The sequence below is a fragment of the Lissotriton helveticus genome, chromosome 8, assembly GCF_964261635.1.
Source record: "Lissotriton helveticus chromosome 8, aLisHel1.1, whole genome shotgun sequence".
In the NCBI taxonomy this organism is placed as follows: domain Eukaryota; kingdom Metazoa; phylum Chordata; class Amphibia; order Caudata; family Salamandridae; genus Lissotriton; species Lissotriton helveticus.
In genome coordinates this window covers 27856841-27875364 of record NC_136069.1, presented here as the reverse complement: position 1 = coordinate 27875364, position 18524 = coordinate 27856841, and the positions used below count along the sequence as shown (strand labels likewise).

The window sequence follows — 18524 nt, the reverse complement described above, 5'->3', positions numbered from 1 at the left end:
ACCTGCAGTAGGTGGACTTCTTTTTCGTCTAAATAAAGAGTGTTATCAAGATGAGCATGGGTATCCCCAAGCGAATGGAACTATATGGGAATGGGAAGAATATCGACCGGATAATGCTTCTACGCATAATGTTTTCACTCACACGAGAGACTCTACTACGAGCAACGAATCTGTAATTACTGTAACACGGACTAAAGCGAATTTATGTGTACAAAGTACTGGACGAATTCCAGTTGGGTCTAGTGACTGTGTTGTTGTATTAAACATGGATGGAATAAATGACATCACTTTTCTAGCATCACATAACACATATTTAGTATGTGGGAGGCATGGATATCATAGATTACCTATAGGGTGGTCTGGCACATGTTATGTATCTTTTCTATTGCCCCCTGTTTTTCTAGCACCTGCCTCGTATCATCGAGATTTTAAATTGTTCAGAAATATTTCTATGAATCGTTACAAACAGACAATTCGAATTGATAATGTGGACCAGACAGACACTAGCTTGCAGCAATATGTTGATTTCAATTTAGGATTATTTTCTTTTGTAGGTGCTGCATTAAATAGTAGGAAAATACGGCGATTAACTAGAGTTGTAGAAGCTGTCACTAATGAAACTGCTGTAGCTTTAGGAAATATTACGGAAGAGTTGCAAATTGCCAGAATTGTGACCCTCCAGAACCGGATGGTCCTTGATGTAATGTTAGCAGATAGAGGAGGAGCATGTAAAGTTATCGGAAGTAGTTGTTGTGTTTTCATCCCAGATAACTCACCTTCTGTATATGAGGCAATTCTCAAATTGCACAAAATAGCTTCTGATATTCATGAGAAAAATGGCACCTGGACTTTTGCGGGATGGTTTTGGGCTTTGGTCTCTGCCTGGGGTTGGAAATTACTGACTATTCTATGTATCGCAATTGCAGTGATTTTTACCTGTTGTATGTGTATCCATTGTGGCCCAATGTTATGCTCTATGTGTATAACTGCCTGTATACCATCTAGAAGGAACGCTGCAAAAGCACAAGAGACCTTGGATAAAGAAGTGACCAATATAATGTGCATAGATATACGAGATGAATATACAGATTACCCCAAAAGAGCATATGTCTTTAGCTAACGCTAAAAGGGTCGTCTGTTATATATAAAACAGCGATTAAAGTTGAGCGTTAGCGAAAGACATTCAGGTTTTCCGTTATCTTGACATTTGTTATGGCATCCATTTTGAATTCACGGCAGCCATTTTGTCTGCCGCATGCTACCTCGTGTCGACCATGTGCGTTGTCCTACCTTTATGCTCATGGCCTCTAAACTGCCCGGCAACAAGCTATTAATAGCTCCTTTGTGTTCTCCGCTGACCATTAGGGTCTACATCTGTTGATGGTTAGCCTTAGATTGGAATGTGTTAGCCGAGACCCCTAAGACTGATAGCTCCACCCACTGATCGATTGTGCCTCTCAATATTACCATGTATGGACATAAAATGTGCTCTTATGCTTTGTACCGCCTTCTTTTGAGCCCCTGTGTGGGTATAAATAAACCATGTGTTCAGTAGCCCTTTGTGCTACTTCTTGCAGTGCCGAAGGGTACTGGTTGAACTTTAGCACCACCTCATGAGGTGTAATAAACGTTATGTTTTGTATTTCCAGTTTCCGTGCCAACTTTTTCCTTTGGAGTCTGCGGACTTTTGTGCACAGAAGGGCGAACCCCTTGCACTAGCGGGTCTGGCTGAGGCCTGTTACGACAGCGCAATATACTAAGAAGGTACCTTAAGCGCTCTTTCCCTATAAATAGTGTATATTTTGCGCTATTTCTTTTGACATGCCTGTTTTTAGCGCACTTCAAAGGTTGTGCTGCTTTTGTAAGGGTACCAGTTTACGACTTGAAGAATCACAGCCGGCTCCCCCCGAGGGGGCACCTAATAGAGATATGTATGTGAAATTTGGTCTTTCTGCCATAATGTACAGCACGTTGTGGCACAAATACACCAAGAAGGATCCTGAGTTACGGTGGCCACTGCATGGGTCATTTGATGCGCAAAAGGTTGAGTATGTGGAACGATGTTTGTTTGAGCGAAAGTCTAGGAGTGATATGTTTGAGAGTTTGCGAATGTGGGAAAAAGAAGTACGGCAGAAAGAGAAGCATGAGCAAGCGTTGATTGAAAAAGAGCAGCGAAAGAGTGTGTATGAGAAAGTGCTTGAGTTACGAAAGAAAGAAACGAAAGAACTGCAGGAACGAGAGGATAGGGAACGTAGATTACAGATATCTGGCCAATATTCTGTCCAACAGCCTCTCTATCCTGTCCTTAATAAACCGCAAGATGATTTTTTGTTATTAGATCGACCTCCACCTCCGTATGCCGTTCCGACCGCTCCGTCCCGAGACGATGAGGACTCTGACTCGGGGCAACAGAAAACGCGGGATACTCGATCTATGTTATCTGTTGAGCGTTCGTCCGAACTCAGTCAAGCTGCTCGTAAAGCATTACATAATATTGATTCTGCTCCTGGTCTTTTAGCTATGATAAAGGATTGGTCAGAAAAGGAGCAGATATATTTCACTGCGATATTTGCTGATGAAGTTGTAGAAATATTTCGAAAATACTCCTTGGTGTTAGAACCAACTGATATAGCGAATGATCGTAGACTTTTAGGTGATGGCTCTTTTGTTTTTTCTCAGGTACCAGACGCGATTAGACGACTGGTTAAATTACGGAATGAGGCGTTCCAGCTGAAGGAGCAGAAAAAGAATGCGGACAACGTTCCACAGTCCAATCCGAATGGAGCACCGTAGTCTTCCTTCTCCAAGCCAGATAAGATAAAATCTGCCGAAATGAGACCTATGCGGGAAGCCGCGCCCTTGTATGTTCCTCCTAAAGGAGCGGGGGATAATGACGATAAAACTTCTGTTGATGCTAAAGGATATTTTATTTATAATTGGGTGTACACTCCTTGGAATAGAGCAGATGTAATGGCGCTTAAAACAGCATTGCCTGATCCGCGTAAATATCCAGCCGCCTTTTATGAGGAAGTCGAAGGCGCTTTAAATTCCTGTACTATGACCTTATGTGACATAGATTTGTTTTTCGGTTTAATTTTACCCCCAGACATGTGGCGGTCAGTTCGTAAGATTGATGATCGTGCTATTTTTGGTGCTGAATGGAAAGAACTTGAACGGCTAGATACCGATAGAGAGCCCGCCAAAAAGCCGCATCGATTAATATTAGATCTCCCTGCAGCCATTTTGACGAAACTTAAAACAATTATTCCCCCTAAAAAGATTGATTGGACTGTTTTAGCATCATGTAAACAAAAGATAGACGAATCGGTTTCTGATTTTTTCATACGTTTTGAAGAAACTTTTCATGATTTTAGCGGCCAGTCTTTAACAGATGATACCGGCAGGCATTTGTTTGTCGATAAATACGTTACGAATTTGTTACCAGGAATAGCCAGCAGTCTAAAAGCTAGTGAAAGTTCTTGGACTACTTCCTCTCCGGTTTCTGTTTTAACGATGGCTCAATATTATGAGCGCCAAGAAGCGGAAGCGAAGGGGAACGAGGACAAGAAATCTAAAGAGTTAAAAACGAAATTTATGATGGCCCAGGTATATGGCCCATCTTCTAGAGGTTATGATAGGGGTCCTGATAGAAACTATGATAGAGGTGGACGAACATCTCTCAATACTCCTTACAGTCGTACGAATTTAAATATCAACCAGTGTGCATATTGTAAGCAGCTTGGCCATTGAATGCGTAATTGCCCATTATTGCGTCCTCAATTGGACGCTCGTGGGCGGGGCCAAGAGAGAAATGGTTCAAGATCTTCGGAGGCTCGGGGAAATGTGAATGATCGTGTTCGATCCGATACAAATGTACGTACACAGTAAATAACAGAACACATTTGATCGGCGAAATCAGAATCAAATGTCCGATTATGTTCAGCCTGATCTGTACGATTCTGCTCATGCATAGGATTGCCTAGGATGGGGTAAGGAATCAGTTGAAGTTCCAGTAGATCAGACGGGTCCCTATGTTACAGCACATGTTTTGGGTTCTACTGATCGGTTTCTGGTGGATACAGGAGCTACTCGTAGCGCCCTGTCTAAGCAATTGGTTCCGAGGGCTCCCCTGTCTGGCATAACTATTACTTCGATAGGTTTCGATGGAACACCTTCCCTTAGCCCATTGTCACAACCACTTCCATTTTATGTTGATAAATTCAGTGCTCCATGTCTGTTTTTGCTTTCCCCTAACACACCAGATAATATTGTGGGCCTTGACACGCTGAAGTACTTTAGAGCCACGATACGATGTTCTCCTGAAGGGATACGAGTCATTTTAAATGATAATCATTCCGAAATGGATAGAATTTGTCTTGTTAAAGAAGACGTTGCATTAGCCACTCTTCCTGAATCCCTCTGGGCCACATCGGACACTGACGTGGGTCAGATGGTAATTCCTCCGGTTCAGATCAGCCTTAAGGAGGGAGCTGTGTTACCTTGTTTGCCACAATATAGGATTTCACAGGAGGGAGAAGAAGCACTCATACGAATTGTAAATGATCTTATCCAAGTTGGGGTTGTTGAGGAAGTTCCATACAATGTTTGCAATAGCCCGATTCTCCCGATTTTGAAAAGAGACACTGATGCACGAGTTTACAGATTCATTATTGATTTGAGGGAAGTAAACAAAATTGTAGTACCACAGTATCCTGTGGTTTCTGACATTACAACACTTCTTACTTTGGTCCCTCCAACTGCTACTACATTTACTGTTATAGACTTGAAGAACGCTTTCTTTTCGATCCCTATTCATCCTGACAGCCGATACTTGTTCGGTTTCACTTTGAATAATCGATCGTATCGATTTTGTAGAGTTCCTCAAGGCTACACTGAGAGTCCGAGTATTTACAGCCAAGCATTGAAGAGGGAACTTGATTCTTTTGTATTACCCGAAGGTGTGGCTCTCATCCAATATGTCGATGACATCTTGTTGGCAGCCGACACCCCAGAACAGTGTGAAAAATGCACTCTATCTTTGCTTTCTTTCGTTGCTTCACACCATCATAAAGTATCGCGAAGGAAGTTGCAATATTGTAGACCAAAGGTAACCTACTTAGGTCACCTTTTGTCTAAGGAGGGACGTGCATTGACATCAGATCGCATACAAGCAATTTTAGACACGCCAGTTCCTACCACACAGAAAGGAGTACCTGCATTTTTGGGTCTCACTTCCTTTTGTAGACAGTGGATTTTGGGATTTTCACATATCGTTAAGCCTTTGTTAGCACTTTTGACGAAAGACACCCAAGTACCTCTTCCATGGACAGAAGAATGTGAAAGTGCTTTTCGACAGTTACGACAAGCTCTTTGCTCAGCACCAGTGTTAGGTACACCAGATTACACGAAGCTTTTCACCCTTTACGTACATGAGAAAGATGGATGCGCATTGTCAGTGTTGGTTCAGTTACACGGCGATAAGCAACGTCCGTGTGCCTATTTCTCAGCAGTTCTTGATCCTGTTGCTAGAGCATTACCTGGATGCTTTCGTTCAGTTGCAGCAACAGCAGTGTCAATTCGACAGAGTGAGGGAATAGTTTTGTCACATAAATTGTTAGTGTTAGTACCACATTCTGTTGATGCCCTTTTGAATCAGACAAAGATGCAGCACTTAACTAGTGCTCGTCTCACAGGATATGAACTGACATTGTTAGCTCCCCACATTACATTGAAGAGATGTGCAACTTTGAACCCAGCCACTTTGCTGCCATACCCGGTGACCCAGCCTCAGTCACAAGAAACGCACGATTGTATTTTCCTGACCGAGGAACAGACAAAGGGTCGCATTGACTTACAGGATACGCCCCTTCCAGATGTGGATGGTGAATTGTGGGTTGATGGGTCTTGCCTGAGGCTACCGGATGTTACGACTTCAGCTGCATATGCAATTACCACACTTGGAACAATAGTGGAGACAGCCCGCATACCACAGAAATCAGCCCAAACAGCTGAGTTGATAGCTCTGACAAGAGCATGTGAGCTCAGTGCTGGATTGTGCGTGAACATTTACACAGATTGCCGCTATGCTTTCGGAGTGGCACATGATTTTGGCCTACTCTGGAAGGAAAGAGGCTTTCTTACATCTCATGGAATACAGATAATGCACGGAGATTTAGTGCATAATCTCTTGACTGCATTGACATATCCGAAGAAAGTAGCTATTATAAAGTGCAGCGCACACAAGAAAGTAACAGATAAAATTGGTCAGGGAAATGCCTTTCTAGACTGCGTAGCACGTGAGACTGCAATACAGAGAAACACTACTTCCATGTATGTAGTGAAGTCGCAAGCTGAAAGATGGCACAATGCTAGGCAGGAAGTGCGAGAGATACAGAAAACAGCTTCTGACAAGGAACGTGAGCAGTGGTCTAAAAATGGAGAGTTAGATGACGAAGGCTGTTGGAGAAATAAGCAGATGAACAGATGGAAGCTGCCTATAGCTTTCGTACAGCCTATGATTCAGATGGCACATGGGCTAGCACATGTTGGAGCTTCCGCAATAACAAGAATGCTTACGCAAGTTTGGGAGCATCCAGAAATTGCTAGAACAGCTAAAAGAGTAGTACAGTCCTGCTTGATTTGTTTGCAATACAATCCTGGAAAAGGAACGCGAGTTCCATCTGGAGGTTTTGCCACACCAACTGCACCTTTTGAAGTCCTGCAAATGGACTACATCCAGCTCGAGCGGTGTAATAATGTAAAGTACGTCCTGGTGGTGGTTTGTGCTTTCAGTAAATGGATTGAGGCATACCCCACGAAGGACAATACTGCGATTACTACTACTAAGGTGCTGCTGACGGAGTTCTTCCCGAGGTTTGGTGTTTGCAGGCTCCTATGGAATGATAACGGACCTCATTTTGTTGGAGAAGTTATCAAGTATGTTTTGAAAGGATTGGGAATCAAGCAGAAGTTTCATGCTGTGTTCCATCCACAATCAGCAGGATTAGTGGAAAGGTACAATGCTACTCTGAAGATAAAAATCGCGAAGATCGTAGCCTCCACAAAATTGACTTGGCCAGATGCATTGCCATTGGCATTGTTGTCCATTAGATCAGTACCACATTCTAGAACAGGTCTCACCCCGTACGAGGTGGTATTTGGACGGCCGATGAATATTTGGGGAGTTCCGAAACCAAGTTCTGTATATGATGTACCTTGTGTTTTAATGAATGACTATTTGGCACAATTAACTGATAGCTTGGTTTCTATTCATCAACAGGTTCGAGAAGCGCTCCCCGATAAGTCCCAAGGTGAAGGCCATGAGCTCCGTCCTGGTGACCATGTGATGGTAAAAGTCTTCGAGAGGTCAAGAAGTCTGGAACCGAGGTGGCGTGGACCGGAACAAGTACTCCTCGCCACGAGAACGGCAGTTCGTGTTACCAACAAGAACAACTGGGTGCATAGCATCCATTGCCGGAAGGTCTTGCCGACCTTGGTGGAACCTGCTGTGCTGACCGATCATTGAGACATCCTGACTACGGAGAAAGGCCCTGCTGTATCACCTGACAGATCTGAGGAGTTCTTCCCGGACCATACAACTCCTGGAGCAACGCGATATAATTTGAGAACAAGAAAGTGATTTTTGTAGTTTTTGTTGCGAGACTGGTTGAGCAACCGCTCTGGGTAGTGGAAACAGAAAGCCAATATGACAAGGGAGGGGGATCAGCCCTGCGTAGTGTAGTGACACCTGTCTTGATCTGTGGTGAAGAAATTAACGTCTGCCCAGAGTAAAAAGCTCATTGAATATTTTGTTTTTTCTATTTTTTTGTTTGAAGATGACTCTTGTGACTATGAATACTAGAAGATTATTAGGTGTTTTTGTTGTTTTGACAATTATAGCAGTGATCACTTGGTCCGTTGAGAAGTGACTCCTGCTCGTGGGTTTGTTGTAGTTCCTACTACCCCCATTCGGGAAGAGCACCAGCATTTCACTCTTCCTTATCATCAGTATAAGCATCGAGAGTCTTACTTGAATAACACTTTTGTTCAGATGCTCCACCACACTCACAATGCCACGAACACTACAAATTGCTGGATATGTGGTATGCTTCCAGCTCATCAGAAGACAGGTGGAACACCGTTTATTCCACTTCCTTTTTAGCATAATGGTTCTTGTCGAGCCTGGTATACTCTTCTCTTTTCAAATAGAAAACCTGCAGTAGGTGGACTTCTCTTTCGCTTGAATAAAGAGTGTTATCAAGATGAACATGGATATCCACAAGCGAATGGAACTATATGGGAATGGGAAGAATATCGACCGGACAATGCCTCTACGCCTTATGTTTTCACCCACACAAGAGACTCTACTACGAGTAATGAATCTGTAATTACTGTAACACGGACTAAAGCGAACTTATGTGTACAAAGTACTGGACGAATTCCAGTTGGGTCCAGCGATTGTGTTGTTGTATTAAATATGGATGGATTAAATGAGAGTACCTTTTTAGCTTCACATAACACATATCTAGTATGTGGAAGTCATGGATATCACAGATTACCTGTAGGGTGGTCTGGCACATGTTATGTTTCTTTCCTATTACCCCCTGTTTTTCTGGCACCTGCTTCATATCATCGAGATTTTAAATTGTTTAGAAACATTTCTATGAATCGCTATAAACGTACAATACGGATTGTTGATGTAGATCAGACAGACACTAGTCTGCAGCAATATGTTGATTTTAATTTGGGCTTGTTTTCTTTTGTGGGTGCCGCATTAAATAGGAAAATACGACGACTGACTAGAGTTGTAGAAGCTGTCACTAATGAAACTGCTGTAGCTCTAGGAAATATTACAGAGGAGTTGCAAGTTGCTAGAATTGTAACTCTTCAAAACAGGATGGTCCTAGACGTTATGTTAGCAGATAGAGGAGGAGCATGTAAAATCATCGGAAGTAGCTGTTGTGTGTTTATCCCTGACAACTCACCTTCTGTATATAAAGCAATTCTCAAACTGCATAAAATCGCTTCTGATATTCATGAGAAAAATGGCACCTGGACTTTTGCTGGATGGTTTTGGGCCCTGGTTTCTGCCTGGGGTTGGAAATTATTGACTATTTTATGTATTGCAATTGCAGTGATTTTCACCTGTTGTATATGTATCCATTGTGGCCCAATGCTATGTTCCATGTGTATAACTGCTTGTATACCATCTAGAAAAATGCTGCGAAAGCACAACAGACGTTGGATAAAGAAGTGACCAATATAATGTGCATAGATATACGAGATGAATATACAGATTACTCCAAAAGAGCGTATGTCTTTAGCTAACGCTAAAAGGGTCGTCTGTTGTAAATTAGCAGCAATTAAGTTGAGCGTTAGCAAAAGACATCTTGGTTTTGCCGTTATCTTGACATTTGATGGCATCCATTTTGATTCATGGCAGCCATTTTGTCTGCCACATGTTACCTCGTGTCGACCATGTGCGTTGTCCTACCTTTCTGCTCATGGCTTTTGAATCTGCCCGGCAACAGGCTATTAATAGCATCTCTGTGTTTTCTGCTGACCGTTAGGGTCTACATCTGGAAATGGTTAGCCCAAGATTGGAATGTGTTAGCTGAGACCCCAAGACTGTTAGCTCCTCCCACTGATCGATTGTGCCTCTGTATATTACCTTGTATGGACATAAAATGTGCTCTTATGCTTTGTACCGCCTTCTCTCGAGCCCCTATGTGGGTATAAATAAACCCTGTGTTCAGTAGCCCTTTGTGCTACTTCTCGCAGTACCGAAGGGTACTGGTTGAATTATAGCACCACCTCATGAGGTGTAATAACCGTTATGTTTTGTATTTCCAGTTTCCGTGCCAACTTTTTCCTTTGGAGTCTGAGGACTTTGTGCACAGAAGGGCGAACCCCTTGCACTAGCAGGTCTGGCTGAGGCCTGCTACGACAAAGTGAGCACCAGTAGTTGGAGGCCCATAAAGGGGTCATCCAAGGATTTCTGGACACATGCAAACCCTGTCTTGGTTCTGGACTGCTGCACAAGCATGCACATACCTTTTTATTTTAATGGATGCTCTGCCTCAGCATTGTCGATGCATCCAAGCACACATACCAAAAAACATAGACACATCTGTGGGGTCAAACGTCCTGGCACAATATGCATGTTACACCCTGTATGCAATTCTACCACCAGTCTGGTGGAACTAGAATCTTTAATGCACAGGGGAGCTGATACCACAGGTCACCTCAATGCTGAGCCACATGCTTTGGACGTGGCTCCCCAACAGGCAGAGTCGTAGGGCCCGATTCACAGAACTAACTTAAGACAAAATCCTGAACTTACTACCATTTTGGTATTCACAGAAGGCACTTACTAATTTTGGTATTCACAGAAGGCACTTACTCATTTCGGTATTCACAGAAGTTAGGACTCCTAAATGTACTACTCATAAACTGAGAAAAATCCTAACTTATTACGCTTTTCAGATGTAGGAGGTCAAATTGTAGGATTCGGTAATTTACAGAATCAGTAACTTAAGGAATCGGTAAATTACCAAATCCTTAATGTAGAGAGCACTAAAGTGAGTGCTTTTTACATTTAAGCATTCGTTATTTACCACCAACTATTAGCTGGTGGTAAATTCCGAATACCTTTTAAAAAGCAATTTTTTTCTTTTTATTCAGTGCCATGTGGCAGACAAACATGCCCTTAGGGCATGTATGTCTGCCACATGTGCATCCATGCACTATTCAGGGGTGCAACAGGGTGTCAATGTGACACCCTGCCACCCTTGAAGGGTTCTCCCTATTACCGAATTGGTATTTACCGATTCGGTAATTCCTATTCATTCCTATGGGCCTCCAGGCCCATAGGAATGAATGGGTATTACTGAATCGGTAAATACCGATTCGGTAAATACCGAATCATACCGATTCGGTAATACTTACCGAATTTTTTCCTACATAGCATTTCCCGATTCTAAAATACCGAATCAGTAAAATTCGGTATTTTAGAATCAGTGAATTGGGATTACCTACATCTGGCCCCTAGTATTTTGGCTGTTTAGTTGGGAGTCAGAAAACCTATAAAGATGCAAAGAAGAGACTTTTCTACTTCACCGTGATAGCACTTCATCTATCTAAAAAAAGATGTCTCCTTGTAAAGGAAGACCTATATCATGGGCACCTTTTCAGCGCTGAAACAAGGGAATTGTAGACTGTCTCTTTTGAAAAAATCCAGAAGAGGGGATATTTTTACCAGGGGAAATGGAAAATAGTGTGATTGTTTGCTTAAACAGAATGTCCCGCTACAATTGGGAGTGCTGGAATGAATGATGATTCAGTTATTTTACTTCTGTGCTTTAACATTAAAATAAATGTTTAAATTGGCTGCATACGCTCAGTGGGTGAGTCATATTATAGCCTTATAGCCCGCCGTAGAGGGCTATACCGGCTATTAAAGGCCCTCTCCAGCGTTAAAGGCCCGAGCCGAAGGCGAGGGCCTTTAACAAGGGAGAGGGACTTTAATAGCTGGTATAGCCCAGCTACGAAGGGCTATAAGGCTATTAGAACATTCTGCCACTAGAGGGCAGAATGTTCTAACAAAAAAGATAACGCCTTATGGGAGGGTGAGGGGATTGTAATCCCCTCAGGTTCCCTGAAGCCTTTGTTTACAGCCAGAGCTGTGAACAAAGAAACATTGGAATGTTGGAGCTCCAGCCCTATATCAGCCATTAGAATCCCGGAGCTCTCCATTGTTTTCAATGGAGCTCCCAACATTCCAATGTTCTAATTGTTGTTAAGCATTGCAGGGATTGGCATTCGATTTCATTCTGTGATATGCTGAGTATGATGCAAGCTGTTGCCATTCATGGCGTGAACCCTTGGGTTAAGGCTTCAAAGCTCAGAGTAAAAAGTAGAGGAGACAGTGTGAGCATTTGTTGCTGATAAAGGAAGTGATTGATTACAGAATCGGTCTGTGATACAAGAATTGTCACACAAGGCGAGGGGATGTATTTGCCATTTACTTTTTTGTGGCTGGCCTTCCTACAAACCATGATAAATGTGTTACATGTTCAAACGGATTGGCTGCAAGATGATTTTTCATTAGCTGTTGTATTAGGATCTAATGTGTTGAAAGTGACAGTGACAGGACAAGCAACGTGAGGGGCTTGTTGTTGGAGAGAAAACAAAATCTTTAAAAGAGATCAACTCTAAAACCTATCCTATGGAAAGACAGACTCGCAATCTCACTCAACAACATGTGCATAAACCTCCTCCCATGATTCCAGCATCTACCACTCAAAGCAGTTTGGGGCCGATACACAGAACTAACTTAAGACAAAATCCTAAACGTGCTACTTTTGGTATTCACAGAAGGCATTTAGTAATACTAAAGTTAGGTATTTGTCTTAAGTTTGACTTAAGACAAACTTAAGACAGATTTAAGAGAAACTTAAGACAGAGTTAAGACAGACTTAAGACAAACTTAAGACAAAATCCTAACTTAAGTACTGTCTTAAGTCTGTCTTAAGTCTGTCTTAAGTCTGTCTTAAGTTTCTCTTAAGTCTGTCTTAAGTCTGTCTTAAGTTTGTCTTAAGTCAAACTTAAGATAACATCCTAACTTTACTACTACTAAATGCCTTCTGTGAAACCAAAAGTAGTAAGTTTAGGATTTTGTCCTAAGTTAGTTCTGTGAATCGGGCCCTTTACCAGCAGCCACGACATTTAGCACCCATGCATTTACCTTTTAAAAAGAAGTATTGTTAGGGGTGTGGCCTAGCATCAAGCATTCCTTAACAGTTAACTTCTCTGAGACCCACGTTTCTCTCCAGTCAGTCGTTGTCACTGAATGGGGGTCTGCAGTGGATAGGATAGGATTATATCTATAATTACAATACCTTCATCGGCTTCATCCCAATCATTTTCAGGGAGAAAAATTGAAGTACTAGCGAGCCGGCTTAATTTCCTACAACAACCGGTTGGTATCTCACTTTACGCCGACAATATGGTCCTGTTCATAAGAGATCCAACACGACATTTAGCGAAGGTGTTGAGGGAATACATTAGATTCAGGTTATTTTCCGGCTTGCAAATTAATCGGAATAAATCAATAATGATACCCCTCACAGCCAATATGCCACCAACGGGCATAGAATACCTCTTAGTGTGGACCACGGACCCGGTGAAATATCTGGGCATCTGGGTACACCGAGATCCGGAAGTAGTAATAAGAGAAAACTATGGCAGAACCTGCGCCACCCTAGACCAACACATAGACAGATGGAATCGTCTGCCACTTTCTTTTTCTAAAATGATTATACTCCCATGCTTTCTATATTTATTTAGTAATGTTCCGATCAAGCTGACACATTTTTTCAAGGGGGTACGATCCTCACTCATCCGCTTAATTTGGGGGGGAAAACAGGCCAGAGTGAGTTGGACCACACTGACACTGGACTACACCCAAGGGAGTTTCAAAGCTCCAGATCTCTTTATATATTACTTGTGTGCCCAAGCACAATATGCATACTATTGGTTCCGACCACATGCGTACACTCCGCATGTTGCGGTAGAAGATGGAGATGCCCACCCTATCCCCATATCGGGTGTGCTCACGCACACGTGCAGAGGCACACCGAAAACAGAAATCAGCTCTATAGACACGACTATTGCAGCATGGCAAACAATAGGTAACATTGTTAACAAACTCCCACTATATCCACCAGCAATGCCTATCGCACATCACGCCACACCCTCCGTAACACAGGAAGGGGGCTCACTCAGAACGTTGAGAGAAGTGGGCATGGTCACCATGCAAGATATATTTCCAGATGGACACTTTCTCAAAGCAGATGACTTAGCTCACGTTTCCAACTCTTCACTATTGTTCAACTTTACTGTACATAGACTAAGACAAGCGGTTAAGGCGCACTACGACACATACCCGGCTAAACCCACAACACTGTGTGCCTTACAGATGCTACTGGTTGCGCCTTCACGGCGTAAACTAGTCACAAAATTGTATAAAGAGATACGAGGTGACAGAGTCCCCAACCCGGATAAAAGTTTGGCCCGCTGGAATGATAGCTTAAACTCACCATTGTCGGTATTGGACAGGGAGCATATTTGCAGGCTAACTGGAGGCCTTACACCCAAAGGCAATCTGCACATTATTCATTTTAAATATATCCATCAGACTTATCACACTCCCGTTAAATTAGATAAATGCGGCCTCAGGGAGACCAGTGCTTGTAAACGTTGCGGTCACCCTGTTGCAGACTTTTTATATCTTGCCTGGGAATGTGGTAGAGTGTTGATATTCTGGGAAGCTGTACTGAAACACATACACGAAATGACTGAGTCTACGTTACAATGTACTCCGCCAATTTGTTTACTCTGTCATGTACCTCAGTTAAAAGGGGTAATTGGTAAATTTGTGCGCATTGCACTGTTGCTATCCAAGCACCAAGTAGCTTTACACTGGGAGATTAACCTGGCTCCTAACCCCGAACACTGGCGGAAAGACATGGTCTACTGTAATGAGAACCTTACACTATATGCAGAAGAACTACCGGTAAAATCCAGACCCAGAGACATATGGGAACCTCTAGGACAATATCTGCTAAGATTGACTGTTAATGATTCACATACTGATTGCTAATGCTTTTAGTTATAATCCTGAATATTTGTTGTCGCAACTATACATACTGATATAGACGGGAGGGTGGATGGGCCCGATTCACAGAACTAACTTAAGACAAAATCCTAAACTTATTACCATTTTCGTATTCACAGAAGGCACTTACTCATTTTGGTATTCACAGAAGAAACTTACTCATTTTGGGACTTACAGAAGACACTTACTCATTTCGGTATTCACAGAAGTTAGGAGTCCTAACTTTAGGACTCCTAAATGCCTTCTGTCAATATCGAAAGTCTTAAAATTAGGATTTTTCTTGGAGAAAATTCCTAATTTTAAGACTTTCAGTATTCACAGAAGGCATTTAGTAGTCCTAAAGTTAGGAGTCCTAACTTTACTACTACTAAATTGAGGAAAATCCTAATTTTAAGACTTTCGGTATTCACAGAAGGCATTTAGTAGTCCTAAAGTTAGGAGTCCTAACTTTACTACTACTAAATTGAGAAAAATCCTAATTTTAAGACTTTCGGTATTCACAGAAGGCATTTAGGTGTCCTAAAGTTTGGACTCCTAACTTCTGTGAATACCGAAATGAGTAAGTGCCTTCTGTGAATACCAAAATGAGTAAGTGCCTTCTGTGAATACCAAAATGGTAATAAGTTTAGGATTTTGTCTTAAGTTGGTTCTGTGAATCGGGCCCGATATTCCGATGTTTGGGACGAGGTCAATCACAATGTAGTAATATGTTCTGCTGCTATTATACTGCCTTGCAGAGCAGTGGAACTGTATACTTTAATTGAAAGGTCAATAAACAGATTTAAAAAAAAAAATACTAGCGAGCCGGGCTTACATCCCCCCAACCGCCATGAAAAAGTAACATAATAAGGAGCGGTGTCCAATGGCTAATAGATCGAAGGAGCCACAGGTCGAAGTTTGGGAACCATTAAAAACAAACACAAAGCAAGTAACATTTTCACCCAAAAAATACCAAAACGAGCCCAGCCCTGATCAAAATGATTTGCTCAAGCAATAGCATTTGTTCCCAGACCCAACAACTCCGCATGGGTCCCTGGGCAAGCTCCGAGTGGGTAATTATGGAACAATTCATTTTCTCGTTAGCCGCACAACACCTCTGAAGAGGTCATTTTTGTTATTTTTCATTACTGTCCCAGATCTACAAGAAAGTGCCGCAGCGTGGCACCGTAAGCCCGTTGGCTGTGCCACGCTGCGGCACTTTGAGAGCACAGGAATGCGACATATTTACAAGAGTATGTCGCATCTCTCTGCTTCCACCTGCGCTGGCACACAAACAGCAGCCAAGCGCCGGTGCAGACACCCTTGCACCATGGTGCAAGGATGCCTGCGCCATGGGGAGATTGTTTTTGTGCAGGAAGGGGCACCTTCCTGCACAAAAACAATCACTAAAGGCTTTTTCCTCTTTCAATGCGTGCTGTACAATGCAGCACGCATTGAAAGAGGAAAAAACGAGGAGAAAAGAAAACATTTCTCCTCATTGCGCCTCCCTACGCCACCTCCAGGGTGGCGTAGCATTCAGACGCAGCTCCGGATTTACAATTTCTCGTAAATCTGGAGCTGTGTCTTGTTCCATGGAGGTTGTGTGGAAACACCCACAGCAACACCCATGGAACGCCCCTTGTTAGACCTGTCAGCCCTAGGGTGGTCTTTCCCTGTGTTTTTTTTGCCCTTGCCTCATTTTTATCGCGACACAATATAGAAATATTAGAATTCATGTAAAATAAGAGGGCACAGAAATACTCACGCAGGTTTCATCATATTCGGCTTCTCATAGTTAAAACTGAAAAGAGAAATATGAAAGAGAATGTTTAAGGTTATTATTCAGAAGTGGCCAGCAGCTGGTCTGCAATTACAATCTCATTAATGTTTTTATGCATGTAATTTAGTTGGATTTTTTTTTATTTCTCACTAATGCGACACAACTTAAAGAAACAATATAGTGGTATTAGTGAAAGGACTGTAGAGCAGGTGTGGAAGTGAGTGTACTCCATACCAGGGTTCGGTGACAGAGACATGCATTATTGGGAGGGTATGCACGTGGGGGCATATAAACAAACTTTCACACAACGCAACAAATCACCTTGCTGCGCTGTGTGAAAGGGCAGGAATGTGCCGTATTTAATGTTGTACTGTCCATTCCTGTCCTTTCCTGCACCCTGGCACCACAGAAGGCACCCTAGCACCACAGAAGGCACCCTAGCACCACAGAAGGCACCCTGGCACCACAGAAGGCATCCCTGCACCACAGAAGGCATCTCTGCACCACAGAAGGCATCCCTACACCACAGAAGGCACCCTGGCACCACAGAAGGCATCCCTGCACCACAGAAGGCATCCCTGCACCACAGAAGGCACCCTGGCACCACAGAAGGCATCCCTGCACCACAGAAGGCACCCTAGCACCACAGAAGGCATCCCTGCACCACAGAAGGCACCCTGGCACCACAGAAGGCATCCCTGCACCACAGAAGGCACCCTGGCACCACAGAAGGCACCCTGGCACCACAGAAGGCACCCTAGCACCACAGAAGGCACCCTGGCACCACAGAAGGCATCCCTGCACCACAGAAGGCATATCTGCACCACAGAAGGCATCCCTGCACCACAGAAGGCACCCTGGCACCACCGAAGGCATCCCTGCACCACAGAAGGCACCCTAGCACCACAGAAGGCACCCCTGCACCACAGAAGGCATCTCTGCACCACAGAAGGCATCCCTGCACCACAGAAGGCACCCTAGCACCACAGAAGGCACCCTGGCACCACAGAAGGCATACCTGCACCACAGAAGGCACCCTGGCACCACAGAAGGCATCCCTGCACCACAGAAGGCATCTCTGCACCACAGAAGGCATCTCTGCACCACAGAAGGCATCCCTGCACCACAGAAGGCACCCTGGCACCACAGAAGGCATCCCTGCACCACAGAAGGCACCCTAGCACCACAGAAGGCATCCCTGCACCACAGAAGGCATCCCTGCACCACAGAAGGCACCCTAGCACCACAGAAGGCATCCCTGCACCACAGAAGGCACCCTAGCACCACAGAAGGCATCCCTGCCCCACAGAAGGCATCCCTGCACCACAGAAGGCATCCCTGCACCACAGAAGGCACCCTAGCACCACAGAAGGCACTCTAGCACCACAGAAGGCATCCCTGCACCACAGAAGGCACCCTAGCACCACAGAAGGCACCCTAGCACCACAGAAGGCATCCCTGCACCACAGAAGGCACCCTGTACCACAGAAGGCACCCTGGCACCGCAGAAGGCATCCCTGCACCACAGAAGGCACCCTGGCACCACAGAAGGCATCCCTGCACCACAGAAGGCATCTCTGCACCACAGAAGGCACCCCGGCACCACAGAAGGCATCCCTGCACCACAGAAGGCACTCTAGCACCACAGAAGGCACCCTAACACCACAGAAGGCACCCTGGCACCACAGAAGGCATCCCTGCACCACAGAAGGCACCCTAGCACCACAGAAGGCACCCTGGCACCACAGAAGGCATCCCTGCACCACAGAAGGCACCCTGGCACCACAGAAGGCACCCTAGCACCACAGAAGGCACCCTGGCACCACGGAAGGCATCCCTGCACCACAGAAGGCATCTCTGCACCACAGAAGGCATCCCTGCACCACAGAAGGCACCCTGGCACCACGGAAGGCAACCCTGCACCACAGAAGGCACCCTAGCACCACAGAAGGCACCCTGGCACCACAGAAGGCACCCCTGCACCACATAAGGCATCTCTGCACCACAAAAGGCATCCCTGCACCACAGAAGGCACCCTGGCACCACAGAAGGCATCCCTGCACCACAGAAGGCATCTCTGCACCATAG

The 18524-nt window shown here is 44.2% G+C and overlaps 2 protein-coding genes across 3 annotated transcripts in view; both read right to left on the bottom strand.

Annotated features, from left to right (window-relative positions):
• LOC144772264 (uncharacterized) overlaps window positions 1-18524 on the bottom strand; it is a 1157681-nt gene that overhangs the window by 781756 nt on the left and 357401 nt on the right. The window lies entirely within an intron of this gene.
• LOC144772267 (histo-blood group ABO system transferase-like) overlaps window positions 1-18524 on the bottom strand; it is a 134573-nt gene that overhangs the window by 29623 nt on the left and 86426 nt on the right. The window contains exon 6 of the mRNA XM_078656499.1: window positions 16422-16457. Coding sequence (XP_078512625.1) covers window positions 16422-16457 — 36 coding nt within the window. The remainder of the gene's footprint in view (window positions 1-16421; window positions 16458-18524) is intronic.